Raw genomic sequence first — 27,738 nt, 5'->3', positions numbered from 1 at the left:
GGTTTTATGGATTTTTTTTGTAGAAAAAAATTTACGGTATTCCGGTAATCACTTACGGTTTCCTCAGTAAATTTCTTACTGAACAATGGTAAACTAAAATGTTTTCAGGTAGTTCGGTATTTTACTTTACTGAGCGAACATTACGCAGTTAAGTGTGTACATGTAAGAATATGAATTAAAAACCATTGAGTTTATAATAAAGAAAAACTGAATATCAGTTAACACAACGTAAATGTAAACACTTTAGATGAAGAAAAAAAAAGTAAATGTAAAATAAAAATGATAGCTTTTACTCACTTACTTACTTAAATGGCCGTGCGTCTTAAGACATGGCCTGCATAACGTAGTTGGTTCATGGCTGCGTGTCTCCAATTAGGTTGTTTAGCTATTTCAGTTTTTTATATCATCTGAAAGATCTGCATTTTTAAAGTAAAAAGTGATTTAAAAAAATTTCTATCGTTGTCCTTCGCTTTTTAAATCACGATTTAAAACTGCTGGAAATCTGCCCATATACCAACTGTCATTGTAGCGATTTAGAGCGAATTTTCATTCTTCATTTAAAAATCGAAGGATAATTTATTTATTTATTTATTTATTTATTTCACAATTATGGCTAGTTTGGCGTTTTGTTGCAAATTTGAGACTACGTTTTGGCAAGTACGTGTACCTGCAGTTTACAAATTATAAGGGCTTTGGATGCATCGAGCTTTGCCAATTTTTGTATTTGATAGATGACTCTTGCGTAGACAAACAAAAGAGAATCGACGTGAAACGCCGCGTCCCTACGCGTCCACATCGGTAGGAAGGAATAGAGCGGTCGTGCATGATGCTTCGGTTCTGCCTTAAAGTCAGGAAATCGCTTTTTTAGAACAGACGAATGTCGTTAGTCGACCTGTTAAGCAAAAAGCCAGATCTCCGGGTGACCGAATATCTAGAGACTTCGCGTCGATACCTTTCATGAGGTCGCATTTTCTACAGATTGGTTATAACCGTGTTATAATTTTCGGTATAAAGAGGGTCCTTCACGAAGAAACGATAGGAGTGGCGAGGCGTTAACGTGGACTCAACTCCAGTAGCTTTCGTGAAATCGTGTAGTCAGCTGAGATAAATCAATGGGAGATTCGTTTCGGTAGTTGCATAATGACTTCATAAACAGATGTCCGAATATCCCGTCGATACCTTTCATGAGTTCGTGTTTTTCTACAGATAGGTTATCAACGCGCGTTAACGTGGACAGAACTTCCGTAGCTCTCGTAACATTGCGTAATCAGCTGAGATACATCAATGGAAGACTCTCTTCGGTATTTTCGCGGCACGATATTTGTTATTATGAACCCGGTACTCGAACTCAGCGCATCGTTTACCAAAACGAAACCTGCTGCAAACCCTACCCATTTCTCCAACATCCCAGTGATTTCTCGTGGAAGTGCAGAGGTGTTCTCGGCTTCCAATGAAGCGAGTATCACGTCAACATATTCCTATACACACTCCTTCTTTGACCTGCATTCGGATGCGGCCGGCGCTGGTATTGCCTACCAAAAAAATAAGATCACCAATTTCTACACATTGAGGATGAATGTTAGTCCCAAGCATCATCCATTGGTTCTTTGTGTAATTACAGCTGATCTGGCAATAACGGAGTAGCAACCGCGGGCGGTCAATCATGCTCATGCTCATGCTCTTATTTATTTATTTATTTCACAATCTATATTCATCTGACAATGATGAGTCTTAATGAATTATCAAATTAAAAATATCGTCAGGTTGTTCGTAAAAAATCAATAATTCGAAAAGCGTTGATCGGCATATTGAAGTCAAATAACTCATAAAACTCATTAAAGCGGCGAGATATGGCGCGAATCGGATCGTGGGAACCATTAAGTCGACTGCGCGGCTCCAAATAAAGAAAATTTCTGTGACGCAGCGGTCTTTCAGGAGCGTATAAATTGGACTGGGTCAAAATACTTGGGCAGTCGATGTGGCCAGTCAATATTTTTGCGGCAAAGACGGCTTGTGCGATTTGTCGTCGATGTTCTGATGGTTGAATACCAAGAAGTTGGCAGCGGTTTTCGTGTGGTGGTAGATTCTGTGGATCCCACCAAGGGAGAAAGCGAAGAGCGTAACGGATGAGTTTTTTCTGCACCATTTCCATTCTATGTGACCAATGGAAAGGACTCCATACCACAGAACTGGTCTCAAGAATCGATCTCACGAGGGAACAGTACAATGATTTGAAGCATAATGGATCACGAAATTCATCAGCAATCTTGAATATAAACCCAAGTTGTCGGTTTGCCTTAGCGATAATGCTGTTATAATGGGTTTTAAATGTCAGTTCGTGGTCCAAAATTACTCCGAGATCTTTTACACACTCCACACGAAGAAGATGCTGATTTTCTATAGTATATGTAAATTCGATTTGCGTACGCTTCCTGTTAAAAGAGATTGTGTTGCATTTATCTATGCTTAGCGTTAAACAGTTCGTTCCACACCAACTCACAAACGTGTCCAGGTAGTTCAGTAGCTCCATGCAATCACGCAAACACTTAATTTTTTTAAACAGTTTTGTGTCGTCAGCATAAAACAGCCGGCAGCCTGGAGGCAACAGAAAAGCCGCATCGTTGATAAAGATAGAGAAGAGTAGCGGACCCAGGTTACACACTTAGTCCAAAAAAGTCGTTCGGTAATTTTTTTTACAATAATCCATCGGTAAAGTGTAATAATACCGGTGCAAAAAAGCATCAAATTAACGACTGTTCTGTAAGATCTGTAAGTTTTACCAAAATTCTGTTAACTGTTACCGAAATATTTGCTTAGTTTTACATTCACCGAAATTTGTATAACTTTTTACCGAACAACCTGTAAAAATGCCAAATTGCGAATGTGGTGGCCATTTTTCTCATACGTGCAACCGTGCAAGACGCGAATATTTTCTACTGGTGCTGCTGATTTGTTTTAATTGTTGTTGTGTGTAAACATAGGATATTTATAATTTGGAAAGTGTTAATGAATGTACGAGTCGCTAACATTTTTCGTAAGTGATCTGGTTGATTTAGTTTGATTTTAGGCGGTACCGGCAGGCTCATTTATAACCGACTTTTCTGCCACCGGTATTTTTTACAGGTGCGTTCGGTATTTTTGTTCATTTTTAAAGTTTATTTCGGTAAATTTTACTGGCTGCTCGGTTTGAAACATTACCAAAAAGCTGCGAAAATTTTCGACCACTCGGTTGGTGGTTTCACAAACTGTTCGGTAATTTTCGGAAACACCGAAGATTTTACCGAACGTTCAGCTGTTGAGATTCCGGTGAAATTTTACCGAATTCGGTGTTTTATTTTAAGTGTGTACTACCTTGAGGAACTCCTGACATATTGGAAAAGCGGTCAGAAGTGATAATGATATAAAGTTTTAAAAAATCACGTTTTGCTCAGAAAATTACACTCTTTCAGATGAAATATAAAAATCGGAAATCCGTGAATAGCTAAACAACCCAATCCCGTGGGCATTCGATGCTCTGCAGATCCTGCTCCATCTGGTCTACCCATCTCGCTCTTTGCGCCCCTCGTCTGCTTGTTCCTACCGGATTTGAAACGAAAACCAATTTTGCAGGGAAGCTATCCGGCATTCTAGCTACATGCCCTGCTAAGCGTATCTTTCCAGCTTTATCCACTTTCTGAATACTGGGTTCGCCGAAGAGTCCATCCTACACCTCCAGACTCCGTTCCTCTGCACATTACCAGAGATGGTTCTTAGCACTCGACGTTCAAAAACTCCAAGCGCTCACAAGTCCTCCTCAAGCATTGTCCACGTCTCATGCCCGTTTAAGAATTCAAAATCATTATATATTACGCGATTGTTGTCCATATCTTCAAGCGTCTGCTCCACCTAGTCAGCCTATACACCAGAGAGGCTCCAAGACACTCACCGTTAAGGCAACTGTCAACATCAAAACGGGCGATCTGTATAATTTTGCATTGCCGTTATCCGTTTTGATGTTGACAGTTGCCTTAACGGTGAGTGTCTTGTCATTTCTCATATCTATAGGTTCACTAGCTCCACCAGAGCAAAAAAAAGGCAAAGATTGAGCTAATATTGCATTTCGGAGGTTTCCTCGAATCGAAGTGCGATCTCTTATAAATGAGTCGTATGAACTGGACTGCTAGGGTTTTGTCGACTCAAACCTTCCAGCCAAAAAGCTCTTGAAAAACCGCAGAAGTTCTTGCTACAGGACACCTGAAAATCAGATTCGAAAGTAAATTGATTCTTGATTCGTAAATCCGAGTTACTTGTATTCCATCAGTTCACAGGTCGGACTAACAAGAGTAAGTACGCCCAGTGAATTTAATCAATCAAGCTTATTTCCCTTTTTTTTTAATTTTTTCTTTCCTTGTCTTCTGATTGTGACAAACTCTACAAAAACAAACCTACCATGCGAGCAGCTCCTGAACGTCATGTCAAAACTATCGGAGTGTAATAATATATCATTTCCATGACATACTTTCTGGAATGCAGTTTTTCTCGGTATCTTTCGAACCGCAGGTTCAGTTTTTTTCTGTAAGTTATCATCATCCATGCCGGGAATTATACATCTTTCTGTGAATGCACTACGGCAAATAAACAAATTTGCCTTACCGCTCACTTCACTGCCTTCGCCAAGGAAAAAGTGTGAAGTTGATGACCGTCCGCGCGCGTGCACATGTAATTTTCAGTTGGTACTTATGTCACGCTTTTCCACACTGCTGCAGCTACTAAGATTGTCCGTCGTGACCTTTAATCAGTGGCCAGTAAGGGATCATATTTTTGCCCCCCGTCTTCAACTCCTCCTCCGGTTGAGAGATGAACTAGGGAAGAGAAAGCTGCTTAAAATAGCAAAAAACTGTTTGTTTTTTCTCTTCTTGAGTGAGTGAGTGATAAGGCCACCGCAAAGATAGGTAATTTGCGTTTGTAACGTTTTTTACGTGATGCACAGTGAGTGTTACGTACTTGCTTTGTTTGGTACGCGTCAGCCGATTAGGGATGAGAAACCTATCGATAATTATCGATAGTATCGATAGTTGCCGGCTATCAATAGAATCGTTAAGCTTTCCGCGTTATCGATAGTTATTGATATTTTCCTCGCATTGGCATTTATACTCCACAATGATGCCAGAACTGAAGAAATATATTGGCCTAGACTTTGTTTAAAGAGATTTCGATGATTGTTTGCTTTCACATGAAATCCTCTTTAAAATTGTTAGAAAATTGAGGGATACTCATTTTCGCTCACTCTACCTTATACGGACAACGACAAGATTTCGCCTAAGTGCGAATAATTTTTTAAATATTGTTCCTGTCCACAACGGGAGCAACATTTTGTTGTTTTGACGTTGACTAACGTCTATATCGAAGTTAGGCCCCTGAATTTGAAAATCTAGTAATTCAACCAGGGAAAACCAGAGAAAAGTGGTCAGGTTTTGAGCGCTTATTTTGCAGTCATCTATAATCAGGTTTTCGAGGTTTTGGCATCAATCGATCAGAAATTCTTTTACGGTTAAATTTATGTAACAAAAACAAACTATTGTTTGAGATACACTATTGAAAAATTGGTAATTAATATCGATTGTCTAAATCATACCGCGCAGCAAATCACTACCTCTCTTCCCAAGCACAGTCGACACTAACGGATACAATCGATCTGACTTTGTTGTTATTGTTGTTGTCACTTTCTGTTTCCGATGTTTATGCTGCTGCTAGCGGAAAAAACCTTGCAAATATGCATCTTTTTGTTGGTGTTGATTTTACGACAGCGGCCGGCGCCCAATCATTCTGATTCCAAAACCGCACCAGTGACATGCGGACGCTAGGTGATAGCAGCTGAAAGGAGGAAATACAAAATAGTACCGGTCATCTCGTGCCGGTTTCACCCGTAATGCTGGTGGCTTTAGTAGTAAATGGCTACTGCAAAACACTTAAATGGCTGGAATTCTGGACGGACTAACCAGGAAACTATAATCGGCAACTGGCACCCTTTGGTGCCTCGAAATTTTGGTACAGAAACGGCTTATTGAATTTTCTGTTTTACCAAATGCTGCTGCTAGCGGAAAAAACCTTGCAAAAATGCATGTTTGTGTTGGTGTTAATATTACGACAGCGGCCGGCGCAGCTTTCAAGAAACATCTGTCTCTACCATTCCATCATCTATGTAGCCCCTCCTTCTTTCTAATTATCTGACGAAGCATTGGTATAAAACGTATCGTTCGAACATTTGACCCCATCAGTTTCATTATTAAACCGTACCGGATACATACGGACGCTCGGTGTTAGCAGCTAAAAGGAGGAAAAACAAAATAGTACCGGTCATCTCGTGCCGGTTTGACCCGTGATGCTGGTGGCTACTGCAAAATACTAAAATGGCTGGAATTCTGGACGAAAACCAGTAAACAAGAAATCGCCAACTGGCACCTTTTGGTGCCTCGCAGTTTTATAATAGAAGCGGTTAGTTGAATTTTATGTTTTACAATTGCTGTTGCTAGCGGAAAAAAAACCTTGCAAAAATGCATGTTTATGTTGATGTTAATTTCACGACAGCGCTAGGTGTTAGCAGCTGAAAGGAGGAAAGACAAAATAGTACCGGTCATCTCGTGCCGGTTTCACCCGTTATGCTGGTGGCTTTTAGTAGATTAACCAGAAAACAACAATGTAATCGGCAACTGGCACCTTTTGGTGCCTCGAAATTTTATTACAGAAGCGGCAAATTGTATTTTCTGTTTTACCAAATGCTGCTGCTAGCGGAAAAAACCAGGGGGAATCTATCTGTCAAATATCGTGTAACCGTGACCAGCATATTTGGCAACAAGGCGTCCGGTTGTTTTGGTTTTTGTCGTTTTGATTGGAGTAAAATTCAGTAGAATTGTAACGTTCTTTTTTACCAAAACTCTAGAAATCGCGGAAAACTTTTATTCATACTGCGTTGCGTAGTGAAATTTGGTGGCAGCAGCCTGCAATTAGCTGAAAATCATGAACTTTCCTCGCCACACAGGAAATCTTTTAAACGTCATGGACCAACAAACTTCATGGACCAGAGTTGTTCTGCGATAACGCACACATATATGAATTTTGACAGCAGTAATTCCCCCCTGGAAAAAACCTTGCAAAAATGCATGTTTGTGTTGGTGTTAATATTATGACAGCGGCCGGCGCAGCTTTCAAGAAACATCTGTCTCTACCATTCCATCATCTATGTAGCCCCTCCTTCTTTCTAATTATCTGACGAAGCCTTGGTATAAAAAATATCGTTCGAACATTTCACCCCATCAGTTTTATTATTAAACCGTACCGGATACATACGGACGCTCGGTGTTAGCAGCTAAAAGGAGGAAAAACAAAATAGTACCGGTCATCTCGTGCCGGTTTGACCCGTGATGCTGGTGGCTACTGCAAAATACTAAAATGGCTGGAATTCTGGACGGAAACCAGTAAACAAGAAATCGGCAACTGGCACCTTTTGGTGCCTCGCAGTTTTATAATAGAAGCGGTTAGTTAAATTTTATGTTTTACAATTGCTGTTGCTAGCGGAAAAAAACCTTGCAAAAATGCATGTTTATGTTGATGTTAATTTCACGACAGCGCTAGGTGTTAGCAGCTGAAAGGAGGAAAGACAAAATAGTACCGGTCATCTCGTGCCGGTTTCACCCGTTATGCTGGTGGCTGTTAGTAATAAATGGCTACTGCAAAATACTAAAATGGCTGGAATTCTGGACGAGAATAATCGGAAACTGGTACCTTTTGGAGCCTCGAAATTTTGTTACAGAAGTTTTGTAAAAGAAGCGTTACAATTCCCTCTACCATTTGCTTCAATGGAATATTTTTTTTTTTTTAAGAATACGGTAGTCAACGTCATGCGGTCGTGTCTTGAATACCACCCTCCTACTTTTTCTTCATCTGGTTCTAGCTGTCAAACTATCGATAATTATCGATAGTTATCGATGGTATTAGGGAATTTATCGATAATTATCGATAGCCATTTTAGTCGATATTTCCCATCCCTACAGCCGATTTGACTAGTGATGGGAAACTTATCGATACTTATCGATAATATCGATAAGTGCTTGACATCGATATTATCGTTAATTCTTTGACGTTAACGATAATTATAGATATTATAAGGGTGAGCACAAGTCAGTGCGGCTGGTTACTGGAGGAGACCCAAAAGAAGGAGACCTCACCTACCCTTCCCCAGGAGTTGCTTTTGCCGCTGGGTATTTGTTGCTATTCGACAAGATTTAGCATTGTTGGGGATGTGTAAAGGTTCCCCCCGGATGTCACTGAGTTTCTGAGAAATAATGGTAACTAAAAAGGTATTTATGGTTTTTAGTTTCCTATGAACAGATGAATTCGACAACTCAGTAATGGAGAACTTTAAAAAAATATCCAAACTGTTCGCACCATCTCATAAAAAGCAATGACACGAAATTGTAATAAAATGCATTTTCTTTGGCTTGCCAACTCTTATAATATGATGGACATGCATAGCGGCAGTCTATTGGTAATTCTCTGGTAATTGTTTAGTTTAACTTGGAACTGTTAAAGTTTAAAGCATCTGTTACCCAACAAACAATTTTTAGTTCAACTAAAAATCCAAATCAACGAAATTGTTGCGCCAAAAAAAGTATCCTGATTTATACAGGGGGTGGAAAAAATAATTGAGATAAAAAAAATTCTCTCGAATTTTAAATGGCCAGAACTTTACGAAAAATGAATCAATTTTGATAACCAGTTTCATTCCACTGGCAAACAGTATTATATTAGTATTACTTGGGAACTTGGTGTGACCATCCTACACCGAAAATGTTTCGGATTTCAAGAGTGTGTGTCGCAGTGTACATTTTTGCAACGCATAGAACGTTTTAGGCAACTAAATTGTCTATCTAAAATACTTCATTTAAAAAAAATCTGAGATCACCGATATTTTCTAAAATCAGTTTTTGTTTTTAAAATTATATTATTTTCAGAGTAGGATCTTAAACTCATTTTTTTATATTTTTGAAGTAGGCTGACCAGATTTTCTCGGGATAAAAACGGGACAAACGGATTCGAAAAACGGTACACATGTTAACATTTATTCTTGAAATTTTTTTCCAACCAAAGCATGCAAACAATTGGTACTGCTTCGATGAACTTACCCCATCCTGAAGAGTGCAATTTTCAGCAATGAGTTCCTGAAATTCGTCACATGATGATCTAAATTTTGACTAACAATTATCATGGTCTCAACTTTCAATCTGACTTTTTTAAATGTTAATTCAGATAAATTTTCAAACGCAAGTTTGCAAAGTTGCTTGGTTTAATAAGACCTACACACCCACAATGTTCGATTGAATTCTGCTAGAGTGCTGCAAGCTCAAAGAAAATTAGTACCCGACAGGGAAAAAACCGCCAAAATCAACATCCATACTTAATAAATTCATACCTCGATGATTCCTTGGCGAATTTTCAATCTTTGGCTACCAATGAACCTGAAATAAATTCTGATTTATTGACAACATATAAACCTATGTGAAACAGAATGTCAGAAAAAGTTCTACGCGTTGCAAAAAAGTACACTTTGGCACACACTCCGGAAATCTGAAACATTTCCAGTGACCCTTGGTCACGTCCAGTTCTCAAGTTATACTAGGAATCTAGGACAGTTTTCCAGTAAAATGAAACCTGTTTAGTCTGAATTGATTCATTTTTCGTGAAGTTTTGGCCATTTAAAAATTGACAGAATTTTGCCTGCTTCAATTATTTCCCTTATTACACAACCTTCAAAATGAACTTCGGCTTGAAACTACTCCGTAGAAAGCACTCCCGGCGTAAAACTCAAAGACTTTCCAAAACAAACTGTTTAACTCGTCCGGTAGTTTAAATTATCATTCGCAGTATCGTAAGATTTGTCATTCAAGGCCTTAACACAATGGATACGTTGCGGCTTCGTTTGCGGCAATTTGACAGTTAGCCCATACATTTACTGTCAAATTAACGTCAATGCAACGCAAACGTATCCATCCTGGTGGGCCATCATTGTCTCTGTTTTTAACAGATTTACATATCAAAATTGCATTTGTCGAATAACATTTGCGATGAAAAATGGACAAAAATTGCCGCTTTTTCATGAATTTACCATTAATCGCACTGACGAAACTACTCATGCATCATCAATCATAGTAACCCATGACTTACCAAAAAAAATTGACAGATCTATCAGTCAAACTCGTTTTTTGCCATGCTGTAAACCATCGTTGACACTTTATATAATAAGTGGTACGAAATAGCAAAATGACTAACGCAGCTAAAGGCCTGCGGGTTGTAAAAGATGTCGAAAGGGTGAATTCATTAGACAGCGTCGGTGCTGTTCAGCCGTGGGAGTGTAATTGGTGTTAATTGGTGAGGAATGGATATCATGCATACGACCGCTTCGGACGAACGCGGTGTGAAATATGGCACCAAAAAACAATTATTCAGTCAAGCGGTCATAAATCAAATGTGGGCTGAGTCTAACCTTGAGTAGTGGTTTTGAGGCAGCTTTTCGAGAGCTTCGAATCGTTGATATTCTTGGAAGAAAATTCATTTTGTGTTTTCGGTTTCTCTCTCTTACAGGCTGGTTAACATGTCGCCAAGTACTGAATATTATGGTCATCTTCGGGTTCATGCTGAACTACGCCCTGCGGGTGAACTTCACCATCGCCATCGTGGTGATGTGCAAAACGCTGAAGAACCTGGCAACGAACGGGACGGCGCTCGGTGACGATGGGTTGGCTTTCGGGAATGAAACATCGGCGGCGGCGGCACTGGCCAGTGTGAGCACAACGACGGAACAGAGCGTGATCACCGAGGAGGATAAATTTGAGTGGGATGCCTACCAGCAGAATATGATGCTTGGTAGTTTCTTCTGGGGCTACGTGCTAACGGAGCTGCCCGGTGGTCGTTTGGCCGAGGTTATTGGTGGACGTCGTGTCTTCGGATACAGCATGCTGTTTGCTAGTGTGTTGACCCTGTTTCTTCCCATCGCTGCTTATACCCATTACGTTGCGGTTGTTATACTGCGAGCTGTTTTGGGTTTCTTTCTGGGAGCTTCCTGGCCGGCAATCCATCCGCTTACGGCCGTTTGGATTCCACCAATGGACCGGTCCAAGTTCATATCTAACATGATGGCTTCCTCGCTGGGTGCGGCTATTACGATGCCAATTTGTGGTTTCCTGATCGCGACTCTCGGCTGGCAGTCCGTGTTCTACTTCACCGGTGGAATCAGTTTGCTGTGGTCCATCATTTGGTTCCTGGTGGTGTTTGAAACACCAGCTCAACATCCTCGCATCACGGCGGAAGAGCGAAATGAAATCGAGACTGCGATCGGTGCTTCGGGCAAAACGAAAAAGCCAACATACGTGCCGTGGAAATCCATTCTGACTTCCCCTCCTGTCTGGGCCATCATCTTGACTCACGGTGCTTCTGTGTTCGGATTCTTCACCGTCGTTAATCAGCTGCCAACGTACATGAAGTATATCCTGAACTTCAACATCAAAGAGGTACTGATTTGAAATGGGTCCATTTTGTAGTTGAAATTATTTGCTGGATTTGTTATTTCAGAATGGTCTCCTATCCTCGCTGCCATACTTCGGTAAATATGCGATGGCTGTCATGTCCTCTCATCTGGCTGATCACCTTCGGAAGACTGGTGCTCTATCTACGACTGCCGCTCGTAAGATATTCACTGCTTTCGGTGAGTATTCTACTAGCGAACATCACTTCAATTCACCACTAATAAAATCCATCTTAATTCCAGCCGTCATGACTCCGGGCTTCCTGATGATCGTCCAAGTGTACATGGGTGAAAGCCGCAGCTGGGCAGTGGCCATATTCACGCTTGCCCTCTTCCTGAACGGTGCTGTTACGGCCGGATACCTCGGCAATGGGCTCGATATTGCGCCCAACTTCTCCGGTACGATTTTCGGTATGGCGAACACGCTGTCTTCGTTCGGTGGATTTGTGTCCGCTTATATGGTTGGCGTTCTGACCAATGAAAACGTAAGTCCATTTCTAAGCAGGTTCAACTAAAGACTCTAATTCTAATAACTTTGTTTCAACAGCAAACCTACGGTCAGTGGCAGATTGTGTTCTGGATTCTCGCGGTCGTCTACATCGTGGGATCATCGGCCTATGTGATCATGGGCACGGGCGAGCTGCAAGCCTGGAACAATCCACCGGAGCGGGGCGTTGCCAACAATCACGAGGCCGAGGAAGGCGTACCGCTTAATCAGCAAAACCAAAACAACAAACCAATCTCATCGTAAAGTGTGTTATTAACGCTTGAACAATAGAAAAACAATCCACATCAATCGATCGGGGATCGTCTCGATTAAGTGAATCGTGCCTATATATTTTTACAAGTGTAGGGACCTAGGATACAATGGACGGTAGCTGTGTAGAATTAATTCTCTGACTTTACACTTAATCGTAGCCTACGGCGACACTTAGATACTTACTTTTGTTCCACAAGAATCACAATTATGCTGTGTCGGTTCGGGTGCCGAGTAGCTGAAAGTTTTATTCGTTTTTTTTTTCTTAGGTGAGATTTTATAGTAAGGCTTTTGACGAAACTGTAGCGAAATAGATTTCAGAGAAGGTAAGGTTTCTTAGAATTCGCAAAAAGCATTTATTCGGGTGTTGAAGCAAATCTAAGCTCTGGTGTCTCGAGCGCCATTTGTTGTCTACATTTCTAATAGTTCGAAGCAGAAACAAATCAGATGAATTCCATCAAGGTTTTGACTGCTTAGATTTTCATGTTTTAGTGGAAACGAGCAAAAAAGGTTAGCGGTAAACAATCGTATACTATTTTCCTAAGAAATTTTCAAACAAAATAAAATAGACTCTACCTGTACATCGACACTCAGGTTGGAAAAACTAAATGCTTCGTGTGTCCATTGGTAACATATTTCATATAGGTATGTTGAATTTTGACTTTCATCTGATGCATGATCCAGCTGCGCTGGTCATTGAAGAGCCACTATATAAAAATTAAAACGTAAATTTCAATTTTCTTTTTCATCTTTATAATAGTATTCAATATTCTGAAACGTAAAATTACTACAGATAACAAATGTCATAAACCAGCGAAGCGTAACAGTTTGCCAACAGTTGTTTGAAAGGATGTGTAACTTTTATTTACAATAAGTAAGTGCTCTTGCAAACCAAAATAAATCAACAAAATAGAGAAACATGTACAACACATTTTTGAACTCTACTCAATAACGAAATAAATAGTGAAATAAAACTAGCAGTGCACGCAAGAAATCGCTAGCAGTTCGTAGCAATATCACGAACCTCGAATTCTCGGCAGATTAACTAGACGGACAGTAGCGTCCCCGGGTAAACCTTTGGTGTTAAAAATAAGAACTGCAAGAATGTTGAATTTTTTTGACGTTTCACAAATGGTGAGTATTAAAACCCGCCTCCTAGCAGCACTGCAGAATATTATTCACTAATAAATTTATGGCAACATTGTCTTTTTTGACATTTACAATACTGTTAAAGTGGAGGAAAGTGATGTAAAAAAAGAAACTCGATAAGCTTCATGCGGGAGAAGAAAATTTTGATCTGCGTAAGACAGTAAGTATCGAACAACGTAAAGCTGGACAAACAATGTGGATCGAAGAACACGGCTCATTTTTAAAGTGTAAGATCACGTTCAATTCTCACCTTTATTTATTTTACTGAAAGGAATCCTCCACTCATGGGGTAAAATATACGTTTTCGAGTATTTAAAAAAAAATTTCATGGGAATTAGTTTTGAAAATAATAAAGAATAATAGACAACGTTTGGACGAATAATTTTTCTAACAAAAACTTCTATTGCTGTATCGCAATTTGAAGCAACTATTATCAATAAAAATGTTTAACTTTCACCGTCAAAATGTCTATATCACCAAGATCCGGAGATTTTTCATCGGCACAGCTTACATTGCTGAGTAATCTTAGTCTGAAATTATGCATTTATGCAGGTTTACGCTAAAAGTAAATTAATTCTTGTTCCTAATTTTCGATTAAAGTCTGCTCAACGTTCTGAGCGAAGTTCTTTGTTCAAAAAAAGTCACAGGAGGGTTGTGTACAAAGCTCCACGACCGCATGGTTGAAGTAGAAGTAGATACTTTTACAAGAAAGATAACCCGAAGAAAGATAATGAGCTTATCAGTCATTTTTTCTAGTAAATGAACGTTGACTTATCAGATCAATCGAATTTCGCACTTCAACAAGGATTGACCATTTTCAACAATATATTAAGTTGTTTATGGCTTGACAATTTTTAAATTTTGGTTATGCGAAATATTAATTTCATGCATATAATGAAAGTTTTCCGGAATTCAGTACGTTCTGAGACACGGAGAAAAAGTAAAATTTATAACATTTACAAATTTTAAAATGTTAATTAACTCAAGAGAAAATCATCAATCATCAGGTTTTTATTTCATCCTGTAAATGACAATTTGATGTTTAATTCAATATCGAATAAGATACCGCACGGTGTTCTCACAGACCGTTATTATAAAATAAAATGCACCAAAGAATCTGAGTACACCATTCGATTCAAAATCATCGTACGTTACATTTTTGAGTAATGCCCTTTTGAAGGTCGTAAAGTACAAAAAGTGATATAAAAACGACGAAATACTTATTGAAAAGCACGTTTTCAACCACTATTTCATGAAATAACTTGCAAAATAGTTTCTACACATTCCGAGGGTTATATTGCAAGACATTAACAATTGGTGAAAAGACTAACAGTTAGATAAAAAAAAAATGTGGATCGAAGAACACGGCTCATTTTCTTAAGTATGAGAGGACGTTCAATTCTCATATCTATTTTACTGGAAGAAATCCTCCACTTATGCGGTAAAATATACGTTTTCAAGTATTTAAAGGAAAAAATATTTCATGGGAATCAGTTTTAAAAATTAATAAAAAATAATAGACATCATTTTGACGAATAATTTTCTTACAAAAAACTTTTAGTGCTGTATCGCCAATGGAAGCAACTACAGTCGTCGTTCGATAACTGCAACATGTTTACATTGCAGTTATCGAATGCCGTTCGATAACTGCAACACTTGACACATGCCAAAATTTAGAGGGGGGTCCGTCACTTCCATCGTTGCTTTCAATGATGTCGAAATGTATTTTTCAATGGAATAGTTGCAAAGAACAGCAGAAAACTTAAAAAGACAAAGTTTTCGATTAATCAATCTGATATTCATATTTCCTCATCATAATTTATTGCGTTTTAGTAACTACTTTACATAACCAATATGTAGGCGAAGATAAAGTTCATCACTACAATAGACGTTCGGAATCGAAAAAAGAAATCGAGAGAAATGGAAGAGTCGTTTTGAAATGTTTCTAGAGATTCAACAATTTTTATTTTCGAATGCATTTAGGATCACCCGCGAGATCTGTCACTTTATTGTCAACTAATGACTTTCACATCAGATTTGACGGATTGCGGTCCGATAACTACAAAGTTGTTGTAGCTATCGCTCTTGCAGTTAAAAAGCGTTGCAGTTAAAAACCTGCAGTTATCGAATGGCGACTGTATTTTCAATAAAAATGTTTAACTTTTACCGTCAAAACCAAGGTCCGGAGATTTTTCAAAGCTTAGATTGCTTAGTAATCTTAGTCTAAAATTACGCAGTTATGCAGGTTCACACTAAAAGTAAATTAATTATTGTTCTTAATTTTCGATTAAAGTCTGCTCAACGTTCTGAGCGAATTCCTTTGTTAAAAAAAATTACCCTTAACTTTTGCCCTTCAGAAAAGTCTCCCGCCCAGCAGCATTCATTCATTTTCCACACCGTCCGTTCCCTAGTTGCGCGCTCGCAAACCCAACTGACAGCGCCTCGAAAATGCGAGACGCAACTGTCAAACGTCAAAGCGAAAAGAAAATACGCGAAAGAGGTAAAAGAGGAGTGCGCTTTCATCTTTTTTGTCCGCTCTCTGCTCCGCTGTCTAATGGTTGGTGTATTATAGTTGTCGCGCATCCGCTTATTATTGGCAGAATTTTTCGGCCTTCCCCGAGAAGAAAAAAGGCAAGGAAAACGGTGTTTGCGAGTGCGATCGAAAAGTGTGTGCCGTCCGGATAGTGGTTGTGCCGCCCATTGCATGAGGAGCACTGCCCAGCCCGACCGAGCCTGGGAGCAGCAGCAAGTGTCGCATCACCACCGCCGGTAGCTTTCGGAGTCACTTCCGATGGCGTAACCCAACTGGGAGTGATCACTGCATATTAAGTATCACCACCCGTCTAGGGAGCCTTCAGCCCGCGGTGTCCGCAGCTTTTCACGGAGTTTAAAGTCCGGAGTCAATTACGGTAAGTGAGTATAATTCCTCTGGGGGGTGAAGAAGTGAGGCTGAGGTCGGTTCGTTCAGGTTGGAATGTGGAACACATTATTTTTGCATATTGCATTTTGCCGTGTATGAATGACGACACCCAGTAGCACCGCCCGCAAGTAGGGTGGGAAGCTGGGAAGAAAACAAACAATAATTTAGAGGCGCTTTATGCGGCTGTCCATCCAATCCAGCAGCAGCACCATCAGCACGGCCAATAATGCGATGGTGGCTGTAGACTAGAGATTTTCATCAAAACAGCTTGTTGGCAGAGGGACAAGCTAAATAGTTTGTTTTTAACTTGGCATTACGGTTTGAATAAGGTGGAAAACGGTGTGGAATGGTTGGAAAAGTCGAAAATACCGTCTTGTGAATGGTGTTTAGACTGAACGGTTGTTTGCCATATTTGACTGTGATTTTCGACGGAGTTTTCGTGAATAACAGAACAACAGAAATGCTACAAATTGATTGAATTTTATCGATAACTTCCCCTAGAAGTTATTCAATTTTTTCTCAGTAATGGGAAAGTGACGTCGTTTGTCTAGCTAATGTCAAATTTGGTACAATGAGTAATTTGGGCGAGTTACTTTTTTGTACTGTAACTGGGGGTGGATTTGGGACTGTATGTGGAGAATTTACCAAAACCATTGATTGAATATATAAAGGTGAATTTGTTATGTTCCTATTATTTCAAGAAGTGTGTTATAAGAATATTTACGTAATTATTATAAGCGTTTTAACCGATATCTTCATGGAAATTTAAAGCAGATTTATGGTGTTCTTTGGATACTTTGTACCTAGAACAAGTATCTACGATTTATTAAATTGTAAAGCACATTTGAGTACTCTTAGTAGATTTCAATCGTCGTCAAAAAGCGAAACCTGAATCATTGAAACTCCCATTTTCCGCTAATTTAGTTTCATTTGCAAATATGTTTTCACAATAAGATGCTGAAATTATCCGATCCGACGATAATTAATTTGATCGTATGGTTTATTCGGTTTATTATTATTTTTATCATACAACTGATTTCATATTTTTAGCTGAAAGAAGCAAACGTTGAGAAGTCAACTTTGGCTTCCAAAGAGGGTTTCCATGCCCATCGTTGGAGTGACTCAGATTTCTTAGCAAACTGAGTATTTTCGGGGGTTAGGGTATTTATGTCTACTAAAAAATAATTTGCTAAAAGAGCCTGTGCTGTTGCGGTCTCTAACATAAGAAAGACCTTATTTCTAGCGTATTCTTCGAAGGTTAGAGCAATTCTATCTAAAGAAAACTGTGCTGTTGACCACCATGATATTTCATAGGCTTCTAGGATACTTTTCTTTGAGTGGTTGCTGACTTATATGATTGCTATTGAACATCTACCTCTCGAAAAAAAACTTATGATGTTAGCAACAGTTACGAACGGGTTGATTGAAAACGGGCTACGGATAGGATGCCTAGGATGTTGGTTCGGTAGGGTGCAGTACTTCAAGCGGTTGTTGAGTTCCTTCAAAATCAGGATCAGCAATTTCATCAGAGTATGGGGCACACAAATTCTGCCTACCAAACTTCTCAAGTAGCTTGGTCCATGGTAAACTTGACTCAGTGACAGTGACAGTGACTAGAAGATTCCAGATGGTGCTGTCGTAGGTAATTCATCGATAATCCTGCCATGGACTCAGTAGTATTGATTGGGAAAGTAACCAGCTTTTCTCCTTCTTGTAACTTCATGAGTTCTCTTTTTTGAGGCTCAGCCTATTCTTTAAGCTGTGGATGGTAAGGCGCAATCGTTGAGTGGGTGATTCTAGTCCCGTCATAGAATTGCTTTAATCGGGCGCTAACAAATTGCGATTTATTATTCGAGATTATATTTTAAGAATTGCTGGATAGGTATGTATAAATAAATATGTGTCGATTACCAGAAAGTAGTAATGTCCATTATTTGGGCCAGCATAATCGATATGGACTCGTTCCCACGGCTTCGATGGAAAGGACCACGACTTCAGGCCCGTCTTGTGAGGTGATTCAGTAGCTTCAGTACAACGTCTACAACATCATATATAATCTTCAACGGCATCATCGATGTTAGGCCAATACACAAAACTCCTAGGCCAATACACAAAACTCCTTGCTTTCACTGATTTATACGGGAAGTAATGTATGATAACAGCACCCAAACCGTCTTTGAGTGCATCAGCTGCTACAATGATTTCCTTGGATCGAAATGCGTCAGCCACATATACGCCTTGATTTATTCCAGAACCTCATGAAGGCTTCGATCGTGTACTTCTTTTGTCCTACCGGCAATCATGACGTTAGTTTAATTTCAGCGAACATAATCCACCGGGAGCGGACTTGATTTCAGATTAGCAAAAATATCATCTACGTGCGAAAACGGCTAGGCATCTATTTCCAGTGCGTTGTTAAACCCGGTAACCCAAGTGAAGGACAGAATCGTTGCCATTGATCCCAACGGTAACGTAGTTCCTCTTTCTTTGGAAATCGATGCGAAGCCAGCAGGCACGAGTTAGACTGGCTTCGGTCTCGATCTCGCGGGTCTATAAGAATTATCGGCGACAGCTGACTCTTCTGTGTGTGATGAGACATTTCTTTCAGTCGCAAAAAAAACACCAGCACAGCAGTGTGTGTAGTTGATAGGGGTGAGCAATAGAATAGTCGGCAGTGGAATGTGATACGAATATAGATTCAGGAACAGTACAACCGGCCCAGTAGTTTATTTTGCAGGAGATGCAGGTTCAAGTCCCGTCAGTTCGCTTATTCTTCGCTTCCCCAGGTGCACACATTGTCTGCCTTTAATGAACTGGTATTTTGGGAAATACCCGCATGTTTATTGAGGGTCCGTAAGTTTGACATTGTAGCGCTGCAACATGTATGCTGGAAGAGAGTATCGGTATATGCGTACAGAGATGGTAACACCATCTACCAGAACTGCGGCAACACACACGAGCTGGAAACAGTCTTCATTGTGATGGGCAAAATGCAGAAGCGCGTGATTGGGTGGTGGCCAATCGACAACAGAATGTGCAACTTGAGGATCAGAGGCCGTTTCTTTAACGTTAGCATCGCTAACGTGCACAACCCTCGCCTAGGAAGTAAGGATGACGATAAGGACGCCTGGAGCGTGCATACGAAAGCTGCTCATAACATGACATCGAAATCTTTCTAGGAGGTCTTAATGCTCAGGTTGGCCAGGAGAAGGAATTCAGACCGGTTATTGAAAAGCTCAGCGCACACCGGTGCACGAGCGAATATGGCCTTCGACTTATTGACTTCGCCGCCTCCAAGAACATGGTTATACGTAGTACCTACTTCCAGCATACCTTCCCATATTGGATCTGGGGATCACCACAACAGATTGAAACACAAATCGATCACGTTTTGACTGACACTTCCCGGATATTATCGACGCCTAAACTTAGCGTAGCGCAAACGTCGACTCTCGGTTGTCAACAACATCCGCTACCGTCGTCCACCACGATATGATCTGGAACGACAAACTTCCTGAAGTCGCTACTGAGTACACGCAAAGCCTTGAGGCAGCGTTGCCGGATGAGGGAGAGTTTTCCGAAGCCCCTCTGGAGGACTGCTGGAGTCCCGTGGAAGCAGCCATCAACAACGCAGCTGATGGGGCTGTTGGATTCGCCGAGAGCAATCGACGTAATGGCTAGTTTCTAGACGAGGAGAATGCAGTGGGGGTGTTGATGCTGCAGCAAAGGACCCGTCATAACGTGAGTCGATACAAACAGAAACGAAGGCAGCAGATCCATCTTTTTCGGGACAAAAAGCGCCACCTGGAAGAGTTGGAGTTGTGGGGAAATGGAGAAACATCCCGCGCAGGCCTTGTGCCGCGAGCTGAAATGTGTCGGGATAAAGATGGAGGAATTTTAACGGATGAACGTGAGGTGATCGATAGGTGGAAAAAAGTCAATGAACAACTGAATGGCGCAGAGACAGAGAACCATGACGATAGGAGGAACCGCTTCGTCTGCACATCCCGCCCTCAGGATAAATGAAGTTAAGGATGCTATCGAACAGCTCAAGAACAACACATCAGCTGGAAAGGACAGAATCGCAGCGGAGCTTGTGAAGCTGGACCCGGATAGATTGGCATCTTGTCTGCATTAGCTAATAGTCAGGATTTGGGATACAGAACAGCTACCGGAGAATTGGAAGGAGGGGAGTAATATGCCCAATATACAAAGTGCTCACCCAGATCATCTTTCGCCGTCTCTCACCGCTAGCACAAAGGTTTGCGGGAAGTTATCAAACCGGTTTTGTGAATGGGCGATCGACAACGGACCAAATCTTCACGTTGCGGCAGATCCTATAAAAGTGTCGCGAATACCAAGTCCCACTATCAGCCGTGTAGAGCTATGGAAAGTTTTGGGCGAAAGTGGTTTCCCGGCGAAACTAACAAGATTATTTAAGCCCACGATGGATGGCGTAAAGTGCTGTGTGAAGATTTTGGGTGCGGTATCGAGCCCGTTTGAAACGCGCAAGGGACTTCGACAAGGCGACGGTCGTTCCTGCCTCCTGTCCAACATTGCGCTTGAAGGTGTTATGAAACGTGAATACGTCCAAGATCATATATCTGTACCCCCAGAGCGCGATAGGGCAGTAGCGTAATGATCGAGGTGGCTGTCGAAATTGTTTGCCTCGGATCATTGGCAACGTCAGACAACAAGGGCAGCAGAGGAATCCGCAAATGTATTGTAGTTCAATGTCGTGCCTACTACTGGACTCCACAAGACGTTGAGGTCTGACAAACTTCGCCCCTGTACCAAGTGCACCATGTATACGCTCATAAGACCGGTAGTCCTCTACGGGCACAGGTCATGGACAATACTCGAGGAGGACTTCCAAGTACTAGCTGTTTTCGAACGACGTGTGACGGGTATCTTCGGCGGAGTATGTGAGGATGGCGTTTGGAGGCGAAGCATGAACCACGAGCAGGCGCAACTCTACGGCGAGCCCAGTATCCAGAATGTCGCTAAAGCTGGAAGGGTACAATGGGCGGGACATGTTGTAAGAATCCCGCACAACAATCCCGCAAAAATGGTGTTCGGCTCGAATTCGGCCGGGACAAGACGTAGAGGCACGCAACGAGCTAGGTGGTTGGACCAAATGGAGCAAGATCTCGGAAATGTAGGACGTTCAAGAAACTGGAGACAGGGGATTAGGGAGAGTTATCAATCGGCTAGACCTGCTAAAAAGAAACTTCACCGGAAACTGCGAGCACTGCAAACCACCTCTTGTGGAAGCGGAGGAATGCTTCTCCAGCACAACACGAGAAGTTCATTTAATAACGGTATAAGGACCCAGACTATGCCAATCACTGTAATGATAAAATTGATAAAATGATAAAATTGATAATATTGCAAAATAATACAACATTTGCAATGACGATCTTTTCGAGAGACAAAAAAATAAAATCTGGATTATTGATGAAAAGTCTGGAAAATTGGTCACCAAATCTGGCTATCCTGATACATGTTCAAAAATATGGATAATCCAGATAAACAAAGGATAAAGGATACCTGGCAACATTGATCATGATACCGAATGTAATTCCAGACCCGTTCGAGACATTAGAGGTCTGGAGTAAGAATAAGGGCTCCTAAATCTGTCAATTAATATGAGTATGGCAGGTGTAGTACAGAGTGCAGGCGTGCAAAAAAGCATTACTATTATCCCAAAGTCATACATACTTCAGACATATGTTTGCAGTTGGAGTTTCATTTTCACTTGGGCTTGAATATGGATTTGAACTTGAAGATTCGAGCTTGAAAATGTCAGTGGAGTGGACTTTATTCTTGAATTTTGTTGAGCCTGAACTTTGACTTGCATTCGAAAATGGGCTTAAATGTACACTTTTTAATTTTTTGGATGGTGGGAAGTTATCTAAATCTACCCTATCTACTTTACATGCTCATTTATTCTAGTTTTTCTGTACCCTTATAAGACGTAGACCTGTGTCAAAAAATAAAGTCAAGTAAAAAGTTGAATATTTCAATTGGGTTGTTTAGCTATATCAGTTTTTTATATCATCTGAAAGATCTGCATTTTCTAAGTAAAACATGATTCAAAAAAATTTTCTACCGTTGTCCTTCGCTTTTAAATCACGATTTAAAACTGCTCGAAATCGCTACAATGACAGTTCGCCCATATACCAACTGTCATTGTAGCGATTTAGAGCGAGTTTTTATTCTTCATTTAAAAATCGAAGGATAGTGATATAAAGTTTAAAAAAATCATGTTTTGCCCAGAAAATAACACTCTTTCAGATGATATATAAAAATCGGAAATCTGTGAATAGCTAAACAACCCAATTGTCTAAAACTGAAACTGGAAGGAAACAACTAATGATAATAATCTCCCCACTTTTGGAAAATGCCTTACGGGTGCTACCATCTCTCACTCGCAGTTCAAAGCAGCCCCCAAACACGGTATAGATGAGGTAGGGAACTAGAGTGATTAGAGGTCATCCTCGCACTCACGTATGGTTTATGGCAGTGGCATAGCATATAGACTAGGCATAAGTAAATGATGAACGTAACCATCACATCCCACTGCATACACACACACACTCGATTGGGTTGGCGGGCGAGGGAGTATGGAAAGCGACCGGAGCGAAATATGCGACGTTGCAGTTTGTGCACTTTTATCAGAGACCGAACGCTTTTCCACACACAAGTAGGTACTTTCCGAGAGGTGGTTGCTATATGGGAAAAGCGTGACTTTTGTGTAGATGAATCTCGTGTGTGATGCTAAACGACGACGACGGCGATGATGTCAGGGACGCGGTCGTGGGTAATGCCTTAATTAAGATGCCTCCTTCTTGCAGCAGGAACAGGCCAGAAAGTTTAATAGCAAACTGTGACGCACATAGAGCGCAGAGTTCAAACACCTGCCGCTGCTATACCAAAACTGACGGATTTCCTTTCGCTTTTAGGTATCACGTGCAGCTTACCGTTAAGGAAGCGTCAGCTTCTCGAGAGCGAAAAACCACTTCAAATTATTTCTAGTGTCGGCGCTTTTGTACGGTAAGTACCTATTCTTAAAACGGTTGATGTTTAAAGTTACTTGTACAGTTTTGTCTTCCGTAGAGCATCCTACAATCAGGAGAAAAAGAGTTCTGCGATGTCATCCTTCGATGTGTACGATCGTGCCTCCTGGTACTTCGGCCGTATGTCCCGTCAGGATGCCACCGATTTGCTGCTTAGCGAGCGGGAAAGTGGCGTGTTTCTGGTCCGTGACAGTACGACCATCTCGGGCGATTTTGTGCTCTGCGTGCGGGAAGACTGCAAAGTCAGTCATTACATCATTAACAAAATCCTCGCAGCGGACGACTCGTGTATGTTCCGAATCGGCGACCAAACCTTCACCGACCTGCCCGATTTGTTAAATTTCTACAAGTTGCATTATCTCGACACGACCCCGTTGCGAAGGCCGGCCATTCGGCGCTGTGAGAAAGTGATAGGCAAGTTCGATTTTGATGGGAGCGATCCGGATGATTTGCCTTTCAAGAAGGGTGAAATTCTCGAGATCATAAGCAAGGACGAAGAGCAATGGTGGACGGCACGAAACAGCCGAGGGTTGACGGGTCAGATTCCGGTGCCCTATGTAACGAGGTATGAGGATAACATTAGCGAACGGCCACCGAACTCCGTTGGAGGCGGTTCGAACGCACACCACGGTCCTCCACCGGTGGTTGGGCTGCATCATTCGGAAAATTCGAACATCTTCAAGTCGAACCTGAACCGGCAGCTACCGGCTTTGGCACGTGTGAAGCAGGAACGGGTACCGAACGCGTACGATGAAACGGCACTGAAGTTGAATATTGGCGATGTCATTAAGGTCATCAAAACCAACATCAACGGCCAGTGGGAGGGTGAGCTGCGCGGCAAGGTAGGTCACTTCCCGTTCACTCATGTGGAGTTTATAGACGACGATGTCCAGCACTGGAGTGGACAGTAAAAAAAAGAGAACCCCTTTTCGGGTAGAGTCGTTTTATTCTATGTTTATTTTGCTTCCAATCAGAGGGATTTATTTAATTGTACAGATTAGTTTATGTTTAGGATGTACGCAACAGATGAGTCATTTATGTTTTATGTTTGTTACGATAATCGCAGGTGGTTTAGTGGATAGGGTATAAATCTAGGCCGTAGATGTATAGAAAGTGACAAGAGCGCAAAACGAGAAACCATTCTAAAGTGACAAGATTGTGAAACAACCAATTTATATAGATTTATTACCGATAGATAGGCTTGAGGGGGGCACAATAAATTCGACCCTCTGCCAAGCGTAAATGTGAACCAGTATCCAATAATATATGCATAATAACCGCCAGATTAAGTCTAACTTACTACTCTACTGTTTATGAAAACAAAAAACTTCATTGCAAGAAAAAGGTTCAACAGAAGACAAACAAAACAGAGAATTTTCCTTCATCCCATCGTTTAAAACAGGAAAAACAACGTAACAATAAATACAATGATAGCCGGAGAAGCACATTTGTAGCAACGGACTTTTAGTAGATATCGATATTTAAGCATAAAATGTATGCAAAACTGCTAGGTAACAAGTTATAGATCGGAACGGAGGATTTCGCTGTGTTGGGGATTTGCCCTTTTTTTGCTTGGACTTAGACTAGGCACCCTATGTAAATCGTAGTTGAAGCATGTTGCATTCAACAGTGCGAAGTGAGATACCTCTGTCATACATACTTTGACGAAGAGAAATCGTGAAATCGTCGTCTGTGCTACTGCACTGGAAAAAATCTTTTCATGCAGATGTCATAATTATTGTGACGAAACTAAAGCATATGCATTTCCACAGTTTTGTTAATATTATCACTTTCTTTCTGTATTAGTGGATCAAACAGTAACGTATGAATTTGTTTTTTTTGTTGTTTTTTGTTTCTCGAAAAAATCTATTTTCTGACGATTTTGGAAACTGAAACGAACTTCGGTACGAACCCTAGCACAGCGTCTCGAATGTACATCATTCCATCAATAGATAGAGTGAAAAGGAACTAGAATGGCAAAGTAAAGTGCAAATTGAATGAAACCAAAAATAACCAATCAATCAGCCAACCAATCAAGAAGTAAAATTAACAACGATCCCATCATAATCAATAAACGTGTTATTTAGCATAGTATTATCTAGCTATCATAGCACCGGAAACAAATGAAACTATTGCAAAAGTAAATCGAGCGAAAGTTTTCGTTAACAACATTAAATATTAAAGCTTATCAGGTATTGAATGTAACTCACTTTTGATAAAACAGTTCGAACTTTGTGATGTAATTCATTTTGAAAAGCACATACCTTTGTCAAAAGGAAACAAAAAAACCATGTAACTACAGAGTTGATTAGGGAGAACAAACTGCACATACCGACTTAACTCAATGCCAAATAGATCACTAACAAACAAATGGAACAAATCATACTACAAAACGAACCAAAACAGGGGCCATAGTGAATACCAACTCCGTCGTCTAGCTGTGTAGCCATTTACTCCGGACTCCGGTGAAGAGCAGGCAGATTTTGCTAGGTTTCCTCTCCTTGTGCGTGGCAGTAGTAATTAGTGAGAACCGTTCATGGTCGCCAATACGTCAACCGTATTGGTTATTTAGTAGAGTTCTAGAATACATGAAAGTAGAAAACAGAAACGGCATCTAAATGAAGAAAGGCAGCCACTCTTCTTCACTAAACTGTGAAACTGTAGGTATTCCAAATCTTCTGCACCTTCAAACAAACAACGTTTTGTGATGCCTACTGTTTTTGTATGACTAGTTTGCATACGCTAACATCGAATCGTGTGCGTAACTTTTTGTTGTATAGATAGATATGGAAACCATATAAAGAGTGTATTTAATCTGAAAAAAAAAAAGAATGAGAAGACAGGTATATATATTTTTGGAAAAAAAAATCGTTTTTGCATAGTTCGCGCAAGCAAATATTCCTCCATACAGAGAATCACTTCTACGCATAGAAAGTGTTTCCTCTTTGTAGATGAGTGAGAAACATAGAACTGACATAAGTTGGAAAATGGGCTAGATTTTCACTTCAATTATCCCTCCCACACCCCCACGCAATGGTTTGTAAAGTCGATAACACAAGTACTAAGCTAATCTGAATGTGCAATAAATTGTAACACCCCCATTTAACAAACTGAACCGATACAGGCGCGTCAAGCGTGACCGAGTCATCAAACAATCGTTTAGTGTGTAAGTGTTTTAAGAAGGCTGATTCGATCTTCAAATTTCACCCCAATAATCCGTATTCAAAAGGAAGCAACCAAATATATACTAAAAACACACACTAAAACAGTTATTTCCGTATTATATGATTGTAAAGTAGAACATTGATAGAAATATTTTCTTAAACAAGAACTAACAGGATACATATTCTAACGCAGTAACAGTAATCTAGTGGAAAAAATGGTAAATATTTGAAGAACAAAAAAAGCAACACAAATACAACAGAAAACCGACATATTTGTAGCTTATAGAGTTTAGTTATTGCTTCATGTATGAAATTATTGCACTTTACATATATTTAAAAGAAGTTTATTTAAGAAAAAAGGCATGCAAATATATAAAACCGGTAGTGAGTAGGCTATCGAAACAGAATGGTTGAATTAATCGATCTAATTAGTTCATGTACAATAGAAAAGCAAGCAGAGCTATAAATAGAAAGACAAAAATTCTTATTATCTAACGCGTGAACAAAAAAATCCGTCAAAAACTGTTCTTCAGAATCATTCTACCGATAGTCCAGAGGCATTGTTTCGAACACACTGTCATCACTGGTGGCCATCCGGAGGGTACTAGCGAAAAATAAAGTTCTCAGTCAAATTGCTTGAAAGTAATACATAGTAAAATGTCTTGCTCGGAATTATATTGTGGAAAGAACAAGTGCCAACATTTAGACCCATTGAAATCTAGTTTCATTCAAATTTTATAATCAGCGCAATAAGACTCTTGATGTGGGATATTTTTTTCAGTGCAATTTGGTATAACCGCGGTTTGCACCCCTAGCACAGATCGAAGTAAGCGCTGCAGAGAGTTCGTGTCAGTCTTTGCCTGTGAATGTGGTTAATGTAATTACATTTTTTTTGGAAAATTTACACGTGTCTCGATATAATTTGAGGAAGATTGTGATAAGTGTTGCATAGAACGGATTAAGCATGATTTCGGATTTAAGAGAAATTAAATTGATGCAGTTGCAGTCCGTGCAAGGAGGGTGTACACGGCAGCAGTAATAAGGAAGCGGGAATCGTTGAACTTCCTGATTAGTTTCAATGGTTTTCCTAGAACGTGGAGGAGTGCTAACGG

General features: G+C 40.4%; 2 protein-coding genes across 2 annotated transcripts in view; both read left to right on the top strand.

The window, feature by feature from the left end:
* Positions 1-13,299, top strand: part of LOC129726451 (sialin) — a 30,382-nt gene extending 17,083 nt beyond the window's left edge. The window contains exons 3-6 of the mRNA XM_055683157.1: positions 10,618-11,543; positions 11,605-11,737; positions 11,801-12,042; positions 12,105-13,299. Of these exons, the coding sequence (XP_055539132.1) occupies positions 10,618-11,543; positions 11,605-11,737; positions 11,801-12,042; positions 12,105-12,308 (1,505 nt within the window). The 3' untranslated portion in view covers positions 12,309-13,299. The remainder of the gene's footprint in view (positions 1-10,617; positions 11,544-11,604; positions 11,738-11,800; positions 12,043-12,104) is intronic.
* A 2,635-nt stretch (positions 13,300-15,934) lies between these two features.
* Positions 15,935-27,284, top strand: LOC129726457 (adapter molecule Crk). Its single transcript, XM_055683168.1, has 3 exons — positions 15,935-16,372; positions 23,349-23,439; positions 23,503-27,284. The coding sequence occupies exon 3, from the start codon at positions 23,537-23,539 to the stop codon at positions 24,371-24,373; it is 837 nt and encodes a 278-aa protein (XP_055539143.1). The 5' UTR covers positions 15,935-16,372; positions 23,349-23,439; positions 23,503-23,536; the 3' UTR covers positions 24,374-27,284.
* Positions 27,285-27,738: the final 454 nt, after the last annotated feature.

Source organism: Wyeomyia smithii, chromosome 3 (genome assembly GCF_029784165.1).
Source record: "Wyeomyia smithii strain HCP4-BCI-WySm-NY-G18 chromosome 3, ASM2978416v1, whole genome shotgun sequence".
Classification (NCBI taxonomy): domain Eukaryota; kingdom Metazoa; phylum Arthropoda; class Insecta; order Diptera; family Culicidae; genus Wyeomyia; species Wyeomyia smithii.
Note: the sequence above shows the minus strand (reverse complement) of the source record. Positions and strands in the feature narration are given on the sequence as shown.

Excerpts from the sequence above, each read along its gene's own strand:
- LOC129726457 (XM_055683168.1), top strand. The coding sequence starts at position 23,537 with ATGTCATCCTTCGATGTGTACGATCGTGCCTCCTGGTACTTCGGCCGT.